This window comes from Mustela nigripes, chromosome 13 (assembly GCF_022355385.1).
Source record: "Mustela nigripes isolate SB6536 chromosome 13, MUSNIG.SB6536, whole genome shotgun sequence".
NCBI lineage: Eukaryota > Metazoa > Chordata > Mammalia > Carnivora > Mustelidae > Mustela > Mustela nigripes.
Genome location: NC_081569.1, coordinates 20,732,589 through 20,757,358, shown reverse-complemented (window position 1 = coordinate 20,757,358; position 24,770 = coordinate 20,732,589). Strand labels below are relative to the sequence as shown.

The window sequence follows — 24,770 nt, the reverse complement described above, 5'->3', positions numbered from 1 at the left end:
CCAGGCCCTTCTGTTGCTGTGTGTCTCCCCAACTTCCCTCACTGCTTCTGGCTCTCATCCTGCCTGGTCTGCTCTCCGCATGAATGTGGCGCGGAGACAGCATGTCCTGTGTCTGTTCCTTAACGGCTGGTCATGCTCGATATGCCTCAATGTAAAATTAGTGCTGAAAGGGCAGGTGACCTCTCTCCATGGGCCACGGACCCTGCCTGGAGATAGGGCATAGGAGAGGGTACATTTGTTAGGCATGATGGAGTGGAAAGCATGCTACCAGGAATCGTGGCAACAGCATCCTTTCTCTGTTAATCATTGGAGACACTATATACAAATGCTTAAAGCTGTATGACCATGCAGAAGAGCCAAGGGAAGGTCCTGGTTTACGCACTTCTCCTAATCTTGACCCCTACCCTGCTAAGCACACTTGGTGGTTTGTTATCTGTCATTCTAAACGAGGGCACCCAGTCATGCCTGAGTCACAGACATAATTTTAAATTGTAGAGAAGCCACGTTAAGAAAAGGAAAGCCATGCTAAAATAAGGGAAATTAATTTTAGAACTTACTAAACTCCATATATCCCAATTATTATTTCAACATGTTGTTATAACAAAACAACTTATTAATGACATATTTTATGTCCTTTTTTTTTTTTTTTACTTCAAAATCTAGCCAAATACTACCCCCCACCCTTTTCCTAAGCTCTAATGTCAGACATAAAAAATGGCAGTTTTCTGTCTTGTACTTGATCTCACAGCGTATCTCCATTAAGACCAGCCAAATTTCAGGGGCTTAATAGCCACATATAGCCAGTGGCCACCATGTTGTACAACATAGCTCTAGACCTTTCAAGGTTTGGTTTTTTTTTTTTTTTTAAGATTTTTTATTTATTCATTTTAAAGAGCGATAGAATGAACACGAATGTAAGCGGGGGACGGAGGGTCAGAAGGAGAAGCAGACTCCTTGCTAAGCTGGGAGCCCAACATGGGACTCGATCCCAGAACCCAGAGATCATGACCTGAGCTGAAGGCAGATGCTTAACCGACTAAACCACCCAGGGGCATCTCAGGGTTTGTTCTTGTACAACTGGATCCTAAGAGAAAGATCTGACTACAACTTTTTTTTTCCCCAATTCATAATAGTGATATTTACACTCTAGAACTTAAAGTTCTTCTTCAGAATGTCTGAGTGTTGCACAGCCCATGATTCGTTATATTGCCATTGGTTCAACCAGTCCCTGACAGAGAGGAAAAAAGAAATTGGAGGCTTCTAATCCTTCACTCGGTTCAAAATATACTGAAACAAACTTCCATGTATGCATGTAAAAGTATTTCCAGATAATAGGTCCCTAGAAGTGAACCTACTGGTGACCTAAGTGGGTCAAAGGATATATACACTTGACCCTGTGGCAGGTGTCGCTCGGCTCCCCTCCAAAAACGTACTGCCAAGAGTCTGTAAGCAGGAACCACATCCAGAGCCAAGCAGGCCACCAGCTAGCCTTGGGGTTTGGACCTTGGTTCCCTTAGAAGTAAAACCAGGGAGCTGGGCTAACCCTTCCTAAATGCCCGATTCTATGGCTCAAAGGTTGGTGGTTCCAGCCATCCCTTTGGTAGGAAGCTGGTGTCTGGATGAGACCCACCTTCAGCAGGGCAGGCTCAGAGAGGCAGATGAGCAAACAAAGCTCCACACGCCCTTTGTCTGAGGTCAGCAGAAGACTCTCAGTGAAGACCCAATTCTATCTATTATACAATTACTATTACACCCTTTTCTGTGAATACAATATTGTCTATGAAGTGTCACCCCAGCAAAGGAGTAGAGGAGCAAGGACCAGCCCCAGCAGTCTGGTTCCTGAGCTGGCTGCCTGAAGGCAACACATTGAACTGCACCCAGCTGACTCCGTTGGCATGCCACCCGGGGTCCTTCCCCACCCTGGTGGCCCCAGCTGTCATCACAGTCCCTGAGGGACACAGTTCCTGTTTGCACACACTGCCGATGGGGTGGGGAACCTTCCAAGGTCCTGGGAGTGTTGATGGGGGAAGCCCTGTGGATAGGGACCTAGAGAGTGGCAAAAAAGCACTGAAAAGGAGAAGGTGCCCCCCATGGGAGCCAGCCAGTCTTGGTTTTCTGATCTTCTCTCCAATGAGCACTGTACTGTACCCTCCCAGCCAGGGAAGACCAGACTGGGCCCTCCCACCATATCAGGGAGGCTCTATAGCAGTGGCTTCCCAACTTGCTGGCCCTCCTCAGCAAGCCAGCCAGGTGTCACTGGCTGAACCAGAAAGGGGAGCTATAGAGGGGCTCCCCTGAGACCCTTATGGCAATCCCTTAGTTCCCAATCAGGGAGGAACTGGTGATGGGGGGAAGGGAAGATTGGGGCACTTGTCCATTCCCAGCTGTGTGCGGCTGAGGCTTCCAACCATGGCCATTGCATTTAATTAGGTCTTCTCCCCTTCCAGTGATGCCTTCTGGTTTTCAGCCTGCAGATCTTTCGCTCCTGGGTTAAACTTATTCCCAGATACTTTCTTCTTTTTGATATCATTATAAATGAGATTGTTTTCTTAATTTCCTTTTTGAGTTCTTCACTGCTGGTGTTTGGAAACAACGGGTTTTTGTTTGCGGACTCTTCTAGAGTTTTGCTATTGTTTCATTACGGACTATATCTGTATCCTTAAACAATACATTGTTTAGCTTTGTCTGGTTTTGCACTTCGTATAAATAGACTGACACTGTGTGTGTCCTTGGGGACTTGCTTCTTTTGCTGTGTGTTATGTTTTGAGAGCCATTCAGATGGTGTGGTTTGTCTGTTTCCATGGCCATATCATGTTCCCTTGGGTGAATATGTGATGACAGACTATAGCTCCTACTGCAGCTGGCCGTCTGGGCTGCTGTCTGTTAGGGTTCTCATGAATGGGGCCATGTGAGCGTGCATGGGCGGGGGGGTGTCTCCCGGCATACACATGCAGGAGCGTATTTGGGGCAGAACTGCCGGATTCCAGCATGTGGCTGCTCAGCTCCCCCAGACCATGCCAAAAGGTTTTCTCTCCTCTTTAAAGGGAGGAACTCAGAAGCATCTGCCCATTTTGGAGAAAACCTTTGGAATCAGCCAGAGGACACAGATGTGTGAGGAGGGCGAGGGCTGTGCAAAGCCTGGACTGGTGACCTCACCATGACTCAGTCTCCCCTCTTGATGCCCATTCACCTGCCAGAGCACCGAACAAAGCCTGGCCTCTCCACCCTGTTTAAAACCACAGGGAGGGAGCACGTGCTTTCTGCAGACCTCTGCCGCCCAAGGACGGTGGCATCTCAGTTCTGTGCAACAGGAACAGTGGGAAAGATGATCGGGTGCTCTGCTTTGCTCCTGCTGTTCCCTCTTCCAAGGGACCCTTTCCTCTTTGCCCCTGCACCCAGCTAAATTCTCCTTAGGCTCTGAAGATGAGCCAAAGGCCCCCTCCTTGCTTTCCCCAACAAGAGAAGTACTTGTTCCTGCCCTGTCCCCCTCACCGTGCACAACTTTACAGTGCCATGCCCAACTGGGAGCTCCCAAAGGCTGAGTGCACTCACCTCACCTGCAACCAGCAGAGCCCACCAGGTAAGGGAGCTTCATTTACCATGCGTGTGAAACACACGCCCGCTGGCTTTCCGTCACATCACACAAGGTGATCGGGGGCCACAGAGGTCCCACTGAACTTTTGAAGATAGATTTTTCTCTGCCACAACCCTCCCAAGTGTAAAATGCTGATGTGTGTGGAAACACCTGTAAATCCATGAACAGCCCAGATCAGGCCTGAGTCCTGGGTCACTGCAGACCACATTGGTTAGGACAGCCCTAGACGAACCCGGCAAAGGTGAACGGCATCTGGGATGCTCAGCCATGCCCCCTCCTCCACACCCAGCCCCCCACGCATCTCTGCACAGCCACTCTCACCACAGGCTCCCTGCCAAGACTGGTCCCTGCAGGAGTGCCCCTGTCCAAAGCAAAAAAGTTTGTATTATTTGTTTCAAGTAAGAAGATAGGGAGAGGGGTGCCTGGGTGGCTCAGTGGGTTAAAGCCTCTGCCTTCGGCTCACGTCATTATCCCGGGGTCCTGGGATGGAGCCCCACAATGGGCTCTCTACTCAGCAGGGAGCCTGCTTCCTCCTCTCTCTGCCTGCTTCTCTGCCTACTTGTGATCTCTGTCTGTCAAATAAATAAATAAAATCTTTAAAAAAAAAAAAAAAAGAAGGAGAAGAAGAAGACAGGGAGATAACTCTCAAAACACTGTCTCCGGTGGGGTCAGTACAGTGTATTAGGGGGGCAGGGAAGGAGCTTGCATATACATTAAGGAACTTGGACACGTTCTATTCCTTAGGCGCTTACGTTGCACTGCGCATGCCCAACGTGTCCACGTGCTAGTGCACACATTGCATATTTGAAAAGTAGTAGAAAACTCCACCCATAGGAGATCTTCATAATGAGCTAAAGGTAACTCCAGGACAGCTCAGGAGGACTTCTGGGGACAGCCTCAGCTCCAGTCTGGCTCAAACTGGCTCCTGTAAGGGGCTCTCAGGCGAGACCCATCTAGCAAGGGGCTCTCAGACCCCCGGGCAGGGCGGGGGTCTCCTTGGCTGGAACTGTTGACTCTGCAAAACAAAACACATTCCTTCTTTGCTTCTGCCCTTCCCCCATCTCCCTTCTGCTAATAATGCTTAGCCCTCTTATTTGAGTAACTTCCCTCTGCATTCTAGCTGCCAGATCCGTCCCATCCTGGCTCTCAGTCTCTCAGAGCTGGCTATTGCAAACTGACCGATCGCCACAAACAGTACTGAAATATGAAAGGTGCTTTCTGATTAATGCATGCACACTGGTCCCCAGGAGCCCCAGGAAACTGATTTAGCATGGATGAGAATATCATCAGTGCAGAGCTGCCATGAGGACAGAGAAGGAGAATGCTGGTGAAAGAAATCCCTGGAAAAAGACAAACCCGCATTAATGTCTGACATTGTCAGAGCTGACCACTGAGCTGTGAGTTGGAGAGCAGAGAGTCCCTGGTTCACCAAAGCGTCCCTCATCTCGGGGACAGCTGGTCAGGGCTGGGCTTGACTCTCAGCCCCGGCATTCTACTGGCCTCCTGCTGCCTCTACCATGAACCATGAATTAGAAGCAATGTGTTCCAATGCCCATCGACCCTACCTGACCCTACCAGACCCTGGGCATTTAATGGGAAGCTGAAATCCTACCCTGGATGCTCTTCATCCAGTTCTTGCTCATTTAAGAAACTCAAAAGCTATTTACGGAATAGGTTTTTCACACTAAATTGTATTTAACCCGTACAACAATCCCACCTCACAGGCAAGATCGTCAAGGCTCAGGAAAGGTACATACCTTGGCCAAGGTCATAAGTGTAAGAAACAGCGAATCTGGGAGCTGATAGGTATGTCAAAATCCAGACTCCTTTTCTTTCCCCCACACCTTGGATCGCATTTTTACTTTAGGGACCACCTTTAAAGCCTTAACCCAAAGAAATGACTTCAAGAGTAAAACTTTCAGGCTCCGGGGCAACCCCACTGGGAAGATTCTTCTCAGGGTGTGACACCATGTAGAATATGCCCAGAAAGTCACAGGATGAAACACCATGCCCACGAGTTGAAGGGTGAGGAGGCTTTCTGGGCAATGGCTGCAGGCTGGCCGGGTCCAAGGACCCAGAGGGAGTCCTGCAGGACCGGCCAAGAGGGGTGGTGGCTTCATGCGGGAGAGAAATCAAACACAAGCCAGTAAGAAGTGAGAGCAGAGTTTATTAAAGTCATAGACCAGATAAAGACAGAGAGTCTGGGAGACGCAGTAAGGAAAGGGTAGTGAGTCTCATCTTCGTCTGGGGTCTGGAGTTTTTCTTGAGGATGGTGCTCTGTTGTACTGTCCTCTCCGGCACTGGTTGAAACAAGGACAAGTCCTCAGGTGTCCTCCAGAAGGCATTTATGCCCTGGAGCCAGGGGTCTAGGTGGCAAGGTGTTGAGAGTCAGTGGTCTTGGAAAATGTATATGCTGACCTCACCCAGTCACTCTTTATGTATTATTTATGGTGCTGGAAGACTCCAAAGAAATCATTACTCCTTGACCTTTACAGGGAGGACATACATTACGGCATGGGTGAGGTGGGGGTACAAGTCCTAGTACGTATAGAAGCAGGAAAAAAGCAGTCCTTTCATGGCACCCATTTTACAATGGCCCAAAAGATGCCCACAAATGTCACTAATTTGTCATTTAAAAAAAAATTACCTATTTATTTACCAGAAAGAGAAAGAGAACAAGCAGAAGGAGCAGCAGCGGAGGGAGAAGGGGAAGCAGGCTCCTCGCTGAGCAGGGAGCCCAAGGAGGGACTTGATCCCAGGACCCCGGGATCATGACCTGAGCCAAAAGCAGATGCTTCACCAACCGAGCCACCCAGCCTTCCCAACTAACCCATCATTTTAAAAACGTTCTTTACAAGAGTGTGCGTGTTTGAATAAACAGGAGGAAAAGTCTGAAGGGCAACTGTTAGCGAGCGTTACTGCGGGAGGCTAAGGGTTGGACGCAGGAGGAGGGAGAATCACTTTTTAATTTAGACATTTTTCAATCTTTCTAATTTGTTCCATGGAGCACTTATTAGTTTAGAGATGCTTGTTTGCTTTTAATTCTAAGCAAAGAAAAAAAAACCCACCATCCTCCCACCCCACCCCCACCAGCCCTTGGAAATGGCCGCCCCCCTCCCCACGCCCACCTTGTGCTCCAGGCATGAAACCTTGGGGGCCATCTCTGTCAGGAAAAGAATAGAAAACTGTGAGCTCCAGATCAAGTTTCAGGTCTTGGAGAGGTGAGCGTGGGGCCCTGTAACTGAAGCTTCTCCGTCCTCGTAGGGGAGCAGCGCCCAGGCCAGGGACCTCCATGCCTCTTCATGTTACAGCAAGACACCCAGCCCCACCCCGTCCCCATCTGCTGTGTCTTCTAGAACATGTCTTCTCATTATGATCCCAGGTCCCCTTGTAGCCTGGGTACAGGGCTGTCGAAGCACCTGACTCTGGGACTCCCGAACAGACCAGGTTTGGTGACTGACAAAATCTGAAGGCAGAGAGACCAGGGGTGACAAAACAAAGGGATGTATTTCAGTGAGGCCAACACTGGGAAGACAGCAGACCAGCTTCTCAACGACTGTCTCCCAAGCACTAAAAATACTTCTAGGTTCACAGAAGGAGAACGTGGGACAAAGGTCCGTGGGTTTGTGCAATGGGACTAAAGGTCAGGGGCATCACTGTCTTGGAGTCAATCACGTGGAATCTTGCTGGCATCAGGCCAGTCGCCATTATGGCTTCCATCACGGGATGCTTTGCCACTGGATCTTTTGCCCAAGTTAAGAGATAAACTGGAAAGAAGAACTTGATTCGTTAAGAAGTACAGACTAAGGTCAAAATGGAGGTAGTCTCTGTCACAGTCCCCACAGGCCTTCCTACCATCCCCCGGCAGCCGTGTGCGCCACGGAGGGCCGGCCTGCCATGGTTACCGGTGACCTGTTGTGGGCACCCCGCTGAGCCATATTGGAGTCTGTGGGGGAAGGAACAATGAGTGCCCTACATACGTTTACCAAAATATCCTCTCATGTTTTAACCTGTGTGGGAGAAGTGAGTAAGAACTCTATAGTCAAAACACATGACTGTCTAAAAAGCCTCCCACTGCCCAGCATGCTGGCCAGCTGCGGTGAGCCCTCGCACACCACCCAGTGGATGCAGGTTGGCGGCACACGCAAGAGCTGTGAGCAGATTGGAGACAACCTTCGCACCATGATGCAAGGTCATGAAACAAGCAACGAGAACCTGTCTTTAAAATGCTGATGTTATGTTCACAAGGAACCCTCTGTGTGGATTTATTTTTTAATTTCATATGAAATGTTATTTATCTTAAGAACTGAATTTGGGGCACCCTGAGGTCAGTGCCTGGCCCCAGGCCTCACCCAAGAAAGGCACACCAAACCCAATTGTGCCACGCCTGCTCAGCATCTTCTGAGCACTGATTCCTTCCCTGGGTGCCCAGGTGCCAGTGCTGCCATCAGAGGTGACCTCCCTCTGACTTGTTCCCTCTACACCATGAACCTGCAGCTCGTGGGGCTGTCTGGCTTGGAAGGACCCAAACAGAGTAGCAGGAAGTGGCGGGCAGCATGGGCAGCGGATCTCCAAAGCTTGTTAAAATACAGATTCTCACACGCTGATTCTGATTCTAAGGCCTGGAGTGGAGCCTAGATATCTGCATTCTTTAAAATTTGAATTTAATTAGAGTAAGATACACACAACATGAAACGTACCAACCCCACCATTTTTAAGGGTGCCGTTCCCAGGCATGAAGGACGTGTACATTGCTGTCCGGGCCATCGTCACCATCTTCTCCAGGACTTCATCCTCCCAAACGAAAACTCTACCCATTAAACACGAACCCCTCATCTCCCCTCCTCAACCCCTGGCAGCCCCCATCCCACTGTGTCTATGGATTTGGTTGTTTGAGGTCCCTCGTGTAAGTAGTCATTCTTCATGACTGGCTGGTTTCACTCAGCATAACAGCCTCAAGATTCACCCGCCCTGTAGCTGGTGTCCAAACTTGCTTCCTTTTCAAGGCTGATCCTGTTCCATGGTAGGGATAGACCACATTTCATTCACTTCTTCATCTGCAGACGGACACTTAGGTTGCTCCCAACTTTTGGCTATTTCGAATAATGCTGCCATGAACAGGGATGGACAAACCTCTCCTTGACGCACTGTTTTCAGTTCCTTGGGGTATGTGCTCGGAAGTGGGATTACTAGATCGTATGGTAATCTTAAATTTCACTTTTGGGGAACTGCCAGACTGTTTAGCACAGCATCTGCTCCCTTTCAGAATCCCACCCATTGTGCACAATGGGTGCACAAGGGTTCAGATCTCTCCCCCACACTCACCAACACTTGTTATTTCCGATACTGTTTCTACAGTAGCCATCCTAATGGTGCGAGGTGATGGCTCACTGTGGTTTTTATCTGCATTTCCCTGATGATTAGCGATATTAGGTATCTTTTCCTGTGTTTGTCGGCCATCGATGGGTCTTCTTTGGAAAATGGCTATTCTAGTCCTTTGCCCATCTTTAAATCGGGATGTTAACTGTTTGGTGTTGTTTTGGTCACTGTTAAGTTGTAAGAGTTTCTTAAATATTCCAAATGTTGATTCTTTTTTTCTTTTTAAGATGTATTTATTTATTTGAGAGAGAAAGAGGATGAATGGGAGGGGCAGAGGGAGAAGGAGGAAGAATATCAAGCAGACTCCCCACTGAGCAGAGAGCCTGACATGGGGCTCGATCCCGGGACCCCAAGATCATGAGGAGCTGAAACCAAGAGTCAGATGTTCAATAGACTGAGCCACCCAGGCGCCCTCAATGTTGATTCTTTTTCTTCTTTTTTTTTTTTTTTTTAAAGATTTTATGTATTTGTTTATTTGGCAGACAGAAATCACAAGTAGGCAGAGAGGCAGGCAGAAAGGGGGGGAAGCAGTCTTCCTGCTGAGCAGAGAGCCCAATGCGGGGCTCAATCCCAGGACCCTGAGATCACGACCTGAGCCAAAGGCAGAGGCATTAACCCACTGAGCCATGCAGGTGCCCCTAAATGTTGACTCTTTAGTGGGTATTTAATCTGCAAATATTTCCTCCCGATCTCGGTATTTTTTAACCACTGCCCTTGAACACTGGCACAGACCCTGGGGACCCCTTTCCAGATGCAAGTCTCTGGGCCAGGTTCTTTTTTTTTTTTTTTTTTTTTTGTCGGAGGCTGTTACATGTTTTTATTTTTTAATTTTTTATTTTTTCAGTGTAGCAGTATTCATTATTTTTGCACCACACCCAATGCTCCATGCAATCCATATCCTCTCCAATACCCACCACCTGGATCCCCCAACCTCCCATCCCCCACCCCTTTAAAACCCTCAGATTGTTTTTCAGAGTCTATAGTCTCTCATGGTTCATCTCCCCTTCCAATTTCCCTCAACTCCCTTCTCCTCTCCATCTCCCCTTGTCCTCCATGCTATTCGTTATGCTCCGCAAATAAGTGAAACCATATGAGAATTGACTTTCTCTGCTTGACTTATTTCACTCAGCATAATCTCTTCGAGTCCCGTCCATGTTGCTACAAAAGTTGGGTATTCATCCTTTCTGATGGAGGCATAATACTCCATAGTGTATATGGACCACATCTTCCTTATCCATTTGTCCGTTGAAGGGCATCTTGGTTCTTTCCACAGTTTGGCGACCGTGACCATTGCTATAAACATTGGGGTACAGATGGCCCTTCTTTTCACTACATCTGTATCTTTGGGGTAAATATCTGGGCCAGGTTCTGTTGAGGAGCAGGGCTTGAGGGGAAGAGATAAGGAGAAGAGTTGGCTCCGCTCAGCACCTGTTGGCCCCTTCGGGGAGAGGCAGCAATCCTAACCTCAACACCTACCAGCTATGGGTCTCTGGCATCAGAAGGAGAAGAGGCATGTAGGGCTATGCAGGTTCTGGCACCCAGAAACTGTGGCTCCCCCTCATCTACAGGGCAAAGCATCCTCCTTCAAAAACATGATCCTAAAAACATGGGCCAGCCCTGGGTCCCATGCTATAATGAGGAAGAGTGGCCACTCCCATCGGTGAAGCACAGCTTGTGCTTAGAAGTGTTTGTCGGTCTTACCCTTATGTGATCCTGGAAGTGGGGAGCAGAGACATCTGACATCTAGAGGGCATGTGACTTGCAGGCGCTTTCTGCTCCGATGGCTCTGCAGGGGGCTGGGGCTAGAAGTTGACCTTGGCCACCTTCCCTTTTCTCCCTCCATTACCCCTGCCAACCCATCATCTTCCCTGAGCTCCTGATAGCTCACCCCTTTTCTTCAGGCTCAATGGAGAGCCCTCAGCTGGTGTCAAAACCCCTCATGTTCCTTGTGCATCGGTCCTCATTCTTGACCGGAGCAGCAGAGTCGTCTGCAGGGGTGGGAGATTGGATTATCTCAACACATGGCCCTTCTTTGTTTCCTCTCTTCCCTCAAATGGTGCAAGAAAAGTGCATGTGTGAGTTGGTCCCACAAGACCTTCCTTCCAGGATATCAAAATATCAGTCTGGCTCTGGGGTCTTTTGCTGCATCTGTGGGACCTGGAGGTCTTTCCTGTAAACAGTAAAAATTCAGGAGCAAATATCAAAGACTCAGTAGGCCCAGCCCAGCTGCTACCTGTGTGGCTGGCCCAGCTGTACCATTAAGTACCTGATTGCTCAGTCCTGCTCTCCTCTTCTTTTCTTTTACTTTGGTTTTTCCTCCTAATGGACAATTTGCATTTTCTCAGGGATAATAACAGCCCTGCATTCCACCTAAAGGTCAGCAACCTTCTCACTTATGGTGAGGTCTGCCTGGCAGGCAGCACGTGTGAGTCTCTGACATTGGGGCAGCACCACTTTGAACGAAGACGCTATCTTCTGTGATCTGACTGCATCGAGAATGATCATTCCAAAAGCAAATGGGTATGGGCTCCCATGTGAACAGGAAAACCCAATTTTGATGAAACCCACTCACTGGATCCTGGCAAGACTTTCATCTTCGCCCGTTCAGGCTACTACAACAGAACACATACATCAAGTAGCTCATCAATCTATTTCTCACAGTTCTGGAGGCTGCGAAGTCCAAGACCAAGGCAGCTGCAGACCTGGGGTCCGCGGAGGGCTTCCTGGCTCCCAGATGGCTGTCTTCTCACTGTGCCCCCTACATGGTGGAAGGGGCGAGGGAACTCTCTGGAGTCTGTTCTGTAAGGACACTAATCCCATTCATGAGGGCTCCATTTTCTTTCTAAATTCAGTTATCATTTTCCTTAGAAAATTAAAAACACGATATGAACAATGAAGAAATGAAAGGAAAACATTCTGCATCTCCTACCACCAACACAACTTAACAAGCTAGTAAATGTGCTTCCTTTTTTCCTGGCCTTATTTGGTACTCCCTCAACAAAGACAAATGTCTTTAGGGCAGCGATAGCCAGGTGTCCCCTGACGGCTGAGCTCCCCCAGCGGAGTATTACTGAGGCATAAAAAGGAATGAAGCCCGGACACCTGCTGCATTCCTGCACGAAAAGCTACACTTCGTATGATTCCCATTACATAAAATGTCCAGAATAGGCAAATCCATAGAGACAAAAGGCAGATTCCTTGTTGTCAGGGACTGGGGGGATAGAGGTGTAGGGGATATTGGAGAATGACTGCCAATAAGCAAAGGACTTGTCTTTAGGCATGACCAAAAAAAAAAAAAAAAACCCCACTTTGGGATTAGATAGTGGTGCAGTTACTCAATTTTGGGGATATATTTAAAAAAAACTACTGACTATACCCTTTAAAAGGTGAATTTTAGGGTATGTGAATTATAGCTCAATTTTTTTTTTAAGAAAAAGAGAAAGGTCACTTCCTGTGGCCTAAAGATGAAGTTCTTTTCCCATGACTCTAGACTGGAGGATGGTGTTACGGTGTCCCGGGGAGGGCCCCTGGATAGAAGAGGGCTGGAGATCGGGGATCCAGAGAAGAGGGAACCCTGGACCAGGGGGGGCTCTGATGACCCCCAGCATTTCCTGCAGGTTACCTCCTGTGGACTTGTCAATAAAGCACAGGAAATCAGATCTTGAAGCAGTTCCAAGCATTATCGTGGAGTCTCGTGTAATCATCCCATTTTATAGATGTGAAAACTGAGGCCTGGTGCCTAAGAGGCAACCACACAGTGGGCCATTACTTGGGGCTCCTACTGGTTCTCTTTGCTGTAGGGGGCAGTGAGGCAGAAGTCTCCCTGAGAGGCCAGGGCAGAAGTATCTGCCAAAACAACACAGAAATGGCCTATTGGATGGGGCTCAAGATCTCCTACATGGGGAGTGCGTGGCAGGTGAGGGAGGAAGGAACAATTGTGGAGTTTTAATCCTTGTGCACACAAAGAGGGGTGGTTTGTCCCAGTGCTTTGGTGGGGAAGTTGTTTGATTCTTTGGGGTGGAGAGTTTCCAGGCATGCAGGTGCTGCCCAGGCGAGGCCCACAGGTGCTCCCAGAAGCCAGGCAAGGGCGGGTAGGGGGCATGATTACATATGCAGGGGCACAGCCACCTGCAACTGTGCAGGGATGTCCTCCGGTGTTCCCACATAGCGAGGGCATTCTAGAGAAGCCAGAAGTCAAGATTTCCGCCTGTAATCCCCCCTCGGTGAATCGAATCATGGCAGCTGATTCTTCTCTTTATACAAGGGTCAAACCAAGTCCACATGTGCACCACAGGCAGCCCCAGGATGAGGGTTTGAAGCATCTGCTTTAAATACCCACGGCAGACAAGCAGTTTCTTTTGGCTAAATTGGTCCACGAATCAGTCATTTCACTGTGAGGTTTGCTGTTAATTTTGGACCAAAAAACAGGGCCAATGAGTAAACAAAGACTTGCCTAACAGTAAACCCACTCTTATATTTGGAAGTCACAACCCAGGGCTGGTCACATCTGCCCAGGCCAAAATCCATTCCCTGTCTTCCTGGCCCTGCCTCCTGCCTCCCCCTGTCACCCTGCCCCTCCCCTTCCTTCCTGCCTCCCCCAAATTGTCCAGGCCCCATCCCCCACCCCCTCCACTCGCTGCCCTCTCCACCCCCACCCCCCCAGGCACCCCATCCCAGCCCCAGCCTTCTCAAGCGTGTCCCCCTGCAAACTCCTCCTTCCTCCTGTACCTCTCCTAAAGGGTCATTTCCACTGTGTGCCCATGTTCCAGAAGGTCCAATTCTCCTGACTCCTCCCACCCCTCCAGCTCCCACCACTTCCGGGCTTCCTCTGAAACTTCTCACAGGGACTGGTGCCAGCTGCCTGCACGTCCTCGGGCCCTGCCTTCTAAATCTAAGTAAAGGTCCAGAGAACAGACTGACAATGAGCATCTGGGGGACCACAAAACCCAGACCAAACAAAAATTATCTTGGTCATGTTTACAACAAGTATTTCTTTCTTTTCTTCTTTTCTTTACAAAAAAAAAAAAAAAATCATAATAAAAACCTGGTAGACCCTGGACACCCTTAAGAAGGCTCAGGATGGGATGGGGTGATAGGGGTGCAGGGTCTGGACTACTTGGGGCAGGAGTGGGGTCCTGAGGCCCCGTGCTCTTGAGCCATCATCTGGCGTGGCCCATCACAGGCGCACAGTCCCCAGCAGAGGGACCATCTTGGCTCCTGCATCATTGCCTCTGTCCTCCAACTCACCAGCCTTTCTTCTGAAGCTCCCTCCTCCGCTCCCCGGGGCTCAGTGCTAGGCCGCCTTTCTCTCTTAGTTGTGTGGTCTTTTCTTTGCAATCTCAGTGATTCCCATTATCTTAGATAGCACCTAGACAGTAAGTCCCAGACTTGTGTAGCTAGCAGCTATGAGACCCCTCTGTTGTCCCTGGAAGTCTAAGGGGCCCCTGGAGCCTGGGCTTTCCTCCTCGAATCCATTCTGGAGCTAGTCCCACTTCCATAAATTGTACCACTAGCCACCCAGGTCCACAAGCCAGAAAACCAAGGGCCATTACTGGCTTCCCCTTCCTTCACCTTTGTCAGCACAAGGTCCATGCTCTGTCCCTCCAGCCCCACCAACTATCTCCAATCTGCCCTCCCCACTCCACTTTCCTTGCTCCCAGGCTGGTCCAGACCTCTTAACGCATCTTGCCTGGACCACACTCCAGTCTTGCTGCTGGTGCCCTGTATCCGCTTTGGCATCCCCAGAGGTTCATGCAACTCTTCTGTGCACCAGTTCCTGTGGCCTAAAGTCCCTGTGGGACATGCCCCACCTGCTTCTCCAGTTCCAAGGTCTGCTGCATGCTCAGTCCATGCTCCTCAGCCACGACCCCAGGTCTCTCTCCCGCAGGTCCCCCCAGCCCCCTAGAATTCTCCTCTGCTCTTTTTTGTCTCCATTTCAGTGTGTAAGCCCTTCAGCCAAGACTTCCCAACTTAACAAGCCCTCCAACTCACCCCACGTGGAGACTACGTACTCTATCACACCCTCTTCTTTATCCCCTTCGTAGTCTTAGCACAATCTTCAATTTCTCTGGTCTATCTGCTGCCTTGCTTGTTTGCTGTTCATTGTTACTTGACCACAATGGAAGCCCCATGAGGGCACAGCCATGACTACCTTGCTCGTCTCCATCCCCAGCCCATGGCCCCGAACCCAGCCATCCCCACGCTGGCCAGGTGGGGACACTCACAAAGCACGTGGAACATGAGTCTGTGGTGGCCTGGTTTCTACCTGCACCTCACTTCCCCAGAGAAGCCTTCATTAAAACACTTATCTCACGGTGGGCCTTCTCCTGCCTCTTGCCAGCCCATCTCCAATCTCACCAGGTGAAGGATGGCACAAGAAACCTACCCTTCCCCCATTCCTCTCCCTCCACTATCCCCCCTCCCCGCCCCCATCCCGGTATCCTCACTCCCTCTGTTATGCACATGCTGTTCCTCCCACCCCACAGTTCCCTGGCCCCAGATATCTCTGACCCACCTTTTCAGATCTTACCTGTACTATGAAGTAGTAGGAAGCCCAAGTCCCTTCCTCCCTATATTTACCCCCTCTAGACTCCTGGCACCTGGTGGTTTTTGAACCACCAATTGAAGCCTTGACAACATACAACCTCAATTTCCTTCATGCATCTGACTATCCTGTGATAAAAACAATGACCAGGTTTTCTCTTTAAATCTAGAACCTCCCTGGGGCACCTGGGAGGCTCAGATGGTTAAGCATCTGTCTTCAGCTCAGATCATGATCCCAGGGCCCTGGGATCAAGCCCCACATTGGGCTCTGTGGTCAGTAGGGAATCCGCTTCTCTCTCGCCCTCTGCCCCTCCCCCCACATGCTCACATGTTCCCTCTCTCTCTCTCTCTCTATCTTTGTCTCAAATAAATAAATCTTAAAAACAAAAACTAGTACCTCCCAGTTACTGTACAAGTGTTATCCCAGGTGAGGCTCAAACTATGCAATCCAATTTCCAGTTCAGAGATGAAAAAAGTCACCGCTCAGAGGACTTGGGGAGCTTGACGGTGGCACCATCTCCGTGACCCCTCACTCTGCCTCGCAGACAGACTGTCCAGTGAGAGTGCACTCTCTCAGACCAGGTTTTAATTCCCAGTGCCAGTGTTCCTATGATCTTGCCCTAAAGTGTTTAAAATAACCATTAATGATGGGCGGGAACATTTTGGATGAGTGGACAATACCTAACCTAATGGGGGGAACTGAAGGGTTTACAAATGAATCATAAGGGGCTCTGCTCTTGTTCCGTTTCAAAGGACGTGCTGTGCAAGATTCCCTGGCTCTGTGTGGTTACGCTGGCAGTCTCAGTCCTGGTAGCAGAGGCTGGAGGGGAAGGAGGAATATTTGACTAAGGGGTCCTCCACCCCTTGCCTTTCACCTGCATCAGTGCGGTGCCGCCACCCAGGAGGCTGAGCTCCTCCCCCACGGGGGGACTCTCCTCAGGTGACCTGGGTTTCCTCCCTTCTGTTCCGTGTGCACCTCGCTGGGGGGGCCTGGGCCCAGGGGCCAAGGCTGCAGTAGGCAGTGTTGATAAGTGCTGAACAGCCCTGGCAGTGTTCCATCCAGGCGGTTTACTGACTCATTTAGTCATTGCAGGGTACTGAGCACCTCCTCTCTGCCAGGCATTCCCGGAGGCGCAGGGGATAAAGCCGAGAACAGAACAGGGTTTCAGGAGAGGGAGAAGGGAAGAGAGAGGGATAAAGTGTATGAAGGACGGAGAGCAGGGCTTGGCGATGGGATGGGGAGTCAGAGAGCCTCCCTGAAGAGGGGACCTTCGAGCAGAGACTGAAAACGGTGTGAAAGACTGGGCTCAAAGAATGGTTCTTGTGCCTTTTGTTTACCCTCAGAAGATTCTAGAACATTTCTGGAGACCCAGCTGTAACTCGGAATTTTGAACAAGAATGTTCTTCAGGACTGAACTTTTAAAAAAATAAGTAGTTAATACTTCAAGCAAAGCACTGTTTCCCCCCAGGGAAAGTATGTTAGTCATACGCTAGGTTATTCATTAGAAGAGAGAAAAAAGATTTTTGGTGAAGCAGAGGGATAATGGATTGAGTTTGGAGGATGCCAGCTGCTGCTCTTGTCCAGGGCTACAAGCAAGCCCTGGGGCTGGGCACTCTGAAAAGGTCCCAAGTTTGCCGGGTAATGTTCAAGCCAGTGCTCCCTTGGGGTCACAGATGTCCTGCACCTGCTTGCAAAGGATATGCTCCGGGTGGGGGGAGGGACCTCTGTGATGGAGGAATTTAAATGCTGCCTGGGACAGAGAAGACATTAATAAAAACGAGAGGCACATTACTGCTTTCCAAGTCCACCTCAGCATATTAAATCCTGTGGGACAGGTGGCATTTCCTCTTTGGATGATGTGGGACCTGAGCCTCGTCCTCCAGGAACTGGATATTGGTTTCTGATTGCACTGTGTAGGCATAGGCTTCCTGGAAGTGCCCGCTGGCTGGTTGGTTATGCGAGGTGGACTGAGAGGGAGGACAGGCAAAACTTAGCAGGGGGTGGGACCTAGAGAGGGAGTGGGGGGAGGGGCTGCGAGGGGCCGGACTGAGACAGCGTGGCCCAGAGATGGGAGGGCATTCCGTGGTCATGTGACTATAGTCTCTAAAACTATTCCCAGTCTTTCCTTGTCTTTCATGGCCTTGACATTTTTGCAGAGTATTGGTCAGTTATTTTGTAGGATGCCTCTCAGTTTAGGTTGTCTGAGGTTTCCTCCTAATTAAATACAGGTTATGTATTTTTGGCATCTTTATTCTCCGTGCATTTTATCGGGAGGTTCATGAAGAATATTCATTCCATTACTGGTGATGCTCACTTGGTTTCCGGGGGTATTTGCCAGATTTCTCCACTGTCAAGCCATTAATTTCCTCTTTGTCGTTAGCAAATACTTGGGAGAGATAGTATGAGATTAAGTGCCCTGTTAAATCTTTAAACTTTTACCCACGACTTTTAGCATTCCTCCAACATTTGTGGTATCCTGATATTCATGCCTTTGGAATTGTTGTGTTGGTCCCATTCCTGGCTAGGAATACCAGAGGCACTTGCCAGGGCCTGTGTTTCTCAGCGCAAGCACACACAGGCATTCCCTTCATGGGCAAATGTTGTGGCTGGACCAGCCCTTGTCCTTCTTATCATGATTGCATGATGCACTTCAGTGAAAACCAGCAGGAAACTTTGAGGAACGAAATTTATCACTTGCAAGCCTGAAGGGTATATGGCACACCCAAGGACCACACAGCAAAGTCACAGATAAAGATAGAGCGCAGACCTAGAAATCTACCTCTATTAGGGTGCAAAGGTTGGGGGGGGGTCTGAGGTTTTGAGGGTTTACTCTGTATGGCTAATTTCAAGCATGAGAGCAAGAACAAGGGCAATGGTCAGGTGCTTTCTGAAAGAGGGAGCTTCATGAGTGGGGGGAAGCCTGGTTCTTTATTTGGTTGTTTTGCTAGTAGCTGTGTTACACACCTACAATATGTTTACTGGAACTGGATGCCTTTGACATGGATGCCTCAGCATTCAAAGGCTTCATGTCAGGCACCCACATTAGAATAGAAAAATTTAACATCCACTTACACTACAGTAATCCTCTCCATCTGAGTGTGGGGAGTAAGACTGGATGACTCTCTTCTAACGCACACCATACAGCAAAAGTGATGAGATATCACTTTAAATATGAGGTTATAGAGAGACTGTGACTATTGTCTTGTGTGACTTTTATGCTTCCCCCTCTGATGGAGGTCACCTGCCGTATTGTGAGCACCCTGTGGAGAGGCTCACATGGCAAGAAACGGAGTGAGGTGCTGGGCCCACAGGCCTGGAAAGGATCTGGGTGTTCCCAACAACCACATGGGGGAGCTAGGCATGGGTCCTCCCCAGTGGATTTCCTTCAGATGAGACCACAGCCCCCACCCATGGCTTGATTAAATCCTTGAGAGAGAGAGAGAGAGAGAGAGTCAGAAGCACCCAGCTAAGCCTCCTCTAATTCCTGGTCCACAGAAACTGTGGGATAATAAACTTTATTGTTTTAAGCTACTAAGTTTGGGATCAATTTGTTATATTAAGCAATAGTTAACTAATACAATATGTTATATATACTCATCGTGTGTGTGTGTGTGTGTGTGTGTGTGTGTGTGTAGAAAGGGACCACACGCACCTATATCTATATAAATTACAAACCATGGGTTCCTACTGATCATCTCAGTTTCAATCTCCTGCTATAGGGATTTGTTCTAACCTTCCCCACCTTCCGCGTTTGTAATCCTCCAATAGTGAGAAATCCAGCTCCTGTTATACACAATGTACAGATTTCTTTGCTCTATCCTAGAATACACAGAAAGAAATTTCAGAATTGCTATCCTATGTCTCTGTGAAAAGCTAGCCTACTACTCATGGGAATTCAATATTTGTTAGAACACTTATTGTCTTTAATTGAAGGCATATAGTCCAAATACTATGACTCTATTTCAGAGGTGGAGGGGGTGGGGGTGGGGAGTGCCCTCCCACCTTCTCTGGGAAGTGAGGAAGGACAGGCAAAAGGGAAGCATATTTTCTCTCCAGACAGCAAATGCTCTGCTTAGCTATTCCACACAGGATTATTAGAACATTCCACATGAGAAGGGTTGGGGACATGGCTTGCCACCCCGAGCTTTCTCCCCTGGGCTGATGTAGCCACTTCCCCCTTATTGACTGTGGTTTTCAAGCAGTCATCAAATTATTTGGGGAAAAAGTATACAGCATTTCTTTTTTGAAGGCCACTAGGGAAGTTTTTGAATAATAATCCTTCCTGTTATTCAAAAAGAAATCAAGTGACCAGCTGACTCTACGATCTTCCCAGAAAGGCTTGCGGCCCCATGGGTCCATCCAGAAGGATGAAAACCCTGATCAGACTGTCTCTGTCTCTGCATGCCTCAGACTGGGGCCAGGACTCTGCAGAGCAACAAAAGGGGCATTGGGTCCTGACTTGACCTCACTGGGGAAAGCCTCTGTGACACGTGGGTGTTATTGCCCCGCTCTGAGGAGGTGACATCCATGGACATGAGGGAACCCCTAAATCAGCATTGCTGCCCAGGTGGGTGAGGGCCACTGAACTTCAGGTCACAGCCACACTGCGACGCTCCCTGGAGACTGTGGTATGGTGACCAAGAACATGAGGCTCTGCCTTCCGTGGTTTCTCCTAGATCTGGCTCAGGATTTCCAGGTTTCACAAGCTAGGTGACTGCATTCCCTGTGCCTGCCAACCCAGCATCAGAGACACATTCATGTTACATACACACCACATGCCACATAGCACACATGCCACATGCATGACACACACCACATGCATTGCACACACCACACACGCATATGCACCGCATATATCACACCCACTCACACACATGCTACCACACGTGCATATATCACACCACACACATACCTGTATCCCATATAATCCACACTCATACACCACACATACATCCTACACACGCACGAACACATCACACAGGCACACACAAGCACATACACAAATAGCACAAATCGCATTGAGCCAGGGCTCAGGGAGATGCAGAGAATGATGCTGGCTCCCTGATAAAGGAGACAGGTTTGCATCCTGCCTCCCTCAGCTCCAGAAAGCCACCTTGTGTTGCCAACCTCCTTCAGTGCGTGCAGGCGCCACACGGTCCAGCACTGCTGGGGGCTGGTGACCCAGCCTTCCCTGGAAGTCCCCAAGCACTCAGCACAGCACCTTGTACAAAACACATGTTCAACAAATGGACATAGAGGAATAAGACGTTGGCAAATGAAAAATGACAGCACCCAGAGCTTTTCTCTTCTTAAAAACTTGTTTTATTTTACTTTTGCATTACAGGCAAACTTTTTCTATTTTTAAATAGTTTATACATTTATGTAATTAAAATTTTTTATGATTTTATGATGGGATTTCTCGTATTTCTCTTTAAATTTTTTTTTATTTATTCACTGTTCCAAGATTCATTGTTTATGCACCACACCCAGTGGTCCATGCAATACGTGCCCTCCTTAATACCCACCACCAGGCTCACCTAAACCCCCATCCCTCTCCCCTCCAATACCCTCAGTTTGTTTCTCAGAGTCCAAGGTCTCTCGTGCTTCATCTCCCCTTCTAATTTCCCCCAATGCACTTTTCCTTTCCTTCTCCTAATGTCCTCCATGTTATTCCTTGTGCTTCACAAGTAAGTGAAACCATATGATGATTGACACTCTCTGCTTGACTTATTTCCCTCAGCATAATCTCCTCCAGTCCCATCCATGTTGATAAAAAAAGTTGGGTATTCATCTTTTCTGATGGAGACATAATACTCCATTGTATATATGGAGCATATCTTCTTTATCCATTCATCGTTGAAGGGCATCTTGGCTCTTTCCACAGTTTGGTGACTGTGGCCATTGCTGCTATGAACACTGGGGTACAGATGGCCCTTCTTTTCACTCCATCTGTATCTTTGGGGTACATACCATGTAGTGCATTTGCAGGGTCATAGGATAGCTTTATTTTTAATTTCTTAAGGAATCTCCACACTGTTTTCCAAAGTGGCTGCACCAACTTGCATCCCCACCAATGGTGTAAGAAGGTTCCCCTTTCTCCACATCCTCTCCAACACTTGTTCTTTACTGTCCTGTTGACTTTGACCATTCTAACTGGTGTAAGGTGGTATCTCAATGTGGTTTTGATTTGAATCTCTCTGATGGCTGGTGATGATGAACATTTTTTCATGTGTCTTCTGCCCATTTTTTTATGTGATTATCTGTTTTCTGAGTGTTGAATTTGAGGAGTTCTTTATGGATCTTGGATATTAGTCCTTTGTCTGTTGTGTCATTTATGAGTATCCTCTCCCATTCCATGGGTTGCCTCTTTGTTTTGTTAACTGTTTCCTTTACTGTGCAGAAGCTTTTTATCTTGATGAAATCCCAAAATTTTTAAGAGGAAAAAAGCCCCAACATTTTAAAAGGAAAAACTTAAGCCCAGCCAAAAACCTGCACATAGGTGTTTATTGCATCTTTATTCATATTTGCCAAAGCGCAGAAGCCAACGGCTCCAGTGAACGGTGGCCCATCCAGACAATAAAATCTTCCTCAGCATGAAAAAAGAAATGAGCTATCAAGCCACGGAAAGGCATAGAGGAATCTTAAATGCATGTTAGTAAGTGAACAAGGCCAATCTGAAGAGGCTACATAGATAGGATTCAAACTCTATCAACATTCTGGAAAGGGCAAAACTGTGGAGACAGTAAAAAGATGAGTGGTTACCAGGATCTTGGCTAGGGGGGAGGAAGGGGTGAAAAACAGAGCACAGAGGATGTTTAGGGCAGTGAAACTGCTCTGTATGGTAGTGTGATGGTGGAAACGTGTCATTATACATTTGTCAAATCCATAGGGTATACGACACCAAGAGTGAATCCTACAGTAAACCATGGGCTTTGGATAATTAGGAAATGTCAGTGTAGGTTCAACCTTGGTAACCCACATAGCACTCTTGATGGACAGTGCTGTTAATGACAGAGGCTGTGCATGTGTGGGAACAGGGAGTATATGGGAACTCTCTGTACCTCCATTTCAATTTTGTAATAATGCTAAAACTGCTGTTAAAAAATAAAATCTTTTTGGGGCTCCTGGGTGGCTCCATGGGTTAAAGCCTCTGCCTTCGGCTCAGATCATGGTCCCAGGGTCCTGGGATGGAGGCCTGAGTCGGGCTCTCTGCTCAGTGGAGAGTCTGCTTCTCCCTCTCTCTCTGCCTGCTGCTCTGCCTACTTGTGATCTCTGTCAAATAAATGAATAATATCTTTTTTTAAAAAATTAAAAATAAAATAAAAATAAAATCTTTTTTTAAAAGAGCACTCCATTTGTGAGTGTCTCCTCTTCGCCATGTCCCCCGGGTTTCTGGACCCACCCACCTCCTGGAGAAACCAGTGTTAGCTGCTTCTGGTGAACCCTTCCTAGTATATTGCCTCTACCTTTAAGCAAAAGTATTTCCATATACATATTTCTTAAGTAACAGAATGACAATACCCTAGAGATTATTCCATGTCTTGCTTTTTCACTTACCATAGCTCAGTGATCTTTCCCTGTTGACACAGCAAAGTCTTATTTTTTTTAACAGTCACAGAGAATTCCATGAATGACTCTTCCATGACACAGGTAACAATCTCTTACTGGAAGACAGTAGGTGATGTCCAGTCTTTGGATATTATAAGTAGTGGATGCATAGTGTGCATTTTGCATGTGTTCAGGCGTATTGATAGAGTAAAATACTGACAGGTCCAGAGGTATATGCTTTGCAATTTTGATATTGCCAAATTGCCCTTGACAGACATTGTACCAACTTCCAGCTGCAGCAACTGTGTTATATGAGTGTCCATTTCCTTACAACTTTCAGTATTTTAAATTATAAAAATAACATGCAGTGAATCTGAGCACCAGAGAGCCCACTTGTAAAATTACTATGGTGTGTGGGTGCCTAGAAGCCCACAGAAGATGACGTTCTTGACAGCAAAACAAAATCTTGACCAGAGTCTTGTAGCCTTGGTTGGTTGGCTTCTCCAGTAACTCACGCTCACACCAGGGCTTGTCCAGGCACTGGCTTACTCCAGGGCGGTATCATGTCCCCTTTGCAGACTGATTTGCATGCAGAGATTACTTTTTGCAACCCTATGGAAACCATGAATACATTCTTCCAAGCCATTTCTCTGAAAAGGAACCAGAGCTAAGATCCTTGAAAGCTGCCTCCACCATCTATGCAGATGTTTTGGGCAGACTTCTGTTAGTGGCACTGTGGTTTTATAAAAGTACAAGAGGGAAATCCGACTAGACTTTGGGAAGATATCAATCTAATTTTCATTCTTTCTCTTCCAGGGACAGAAAGCTTGGATAGAAAAAACCTTTTGCAAAAGAGAATGTGTCTTTGTAATTCCCAGCACTAAAGACCCTAGCAGGTAAATTGGAAGTCACAACTAAGACATTATCCAAACCAGCACTTGTCTACCAGGTGCCTGCAACTATTCTTGTGTTTGTGAAGTTGGCGGGGCGGCGGGGCGGGGCGGGGTGGGACGATGCAAGAAGAATGGTCAAAATCCATTCCCCAGGGGAGGCATTAACCATGGAATACTTCATCTAAGAAGCTTCTCTGTTAAGATGCAGGAAAGATTGCTGTCCAGCACTCATCCTAATCTAATGTGAGCTCTCATAACCAGATGGGCTGACAGTGTTCCTCCTAGTCTTAGGGAAAGCAAGATGCTGATAGCTTTAGACAGATTTCCAGGGTAACTTCACATCCTTTTGTTAGAGATTCATAATGTTATTTAGATAAACAAGTACTTCCACCACGGGAAAGTTCTGAGTGGTTAAGTGAACTAGATGTAACTCTGTGTAAAGGCAGACTTTGTACACAAAATGTCAATTTCATTCACTTACATGGAAATGAGTTATAATTAAACTGTTATAAATTAAACAGTAGGTCTTCTAAAGCTGTGAGAGTGACTGGAGATGAATTTAGCCAAACCTTCCCATCTCTGAGGACAATAGCTATGAGCAGAGTTTGGAGAGCCAGAGGGGGATGTTTTTTTCATATGTTCACCCGATATGAAACCCATGCAGGTAGGATCACTGACAAAGAGTGCACAGACTCTCAGAGATCACGTAGGTCAAATCTGACACATACAACCTCAGCCCTGTCATGTCACCAAGCCCGTCCTTTCCACCACCACATAGATTTTTCTCCCTGCTTAAACCCCAGGGCAAGAA

The 24,770-nt window shown here is 47.9% G+C and overlaps 1 protein-coding gene across 1 annotated transcript in view; it reads left to right on the top strand.

Annotated features, from left to right (window-relative positions):
* TRPM1 (transient receptor potential cation channel subfamily M member 1) overlaps positions 1-24,770 on the top strand; it is a 107,540-nt gene that overhangs the window by 3,899 nt on the left and 78,871 nt on the right. Inside the window, exon 3 of the mRNA XM_059371236.1 lies at positions 23,883-23,962. Within this exon, the coding sequence (XP_059227219.1) occupies positions 23,883-23,962 (80 nt within the window). The remainder of the gene's footprint in view (positions 1-23,882; positions 23,963-24,770) is intronic.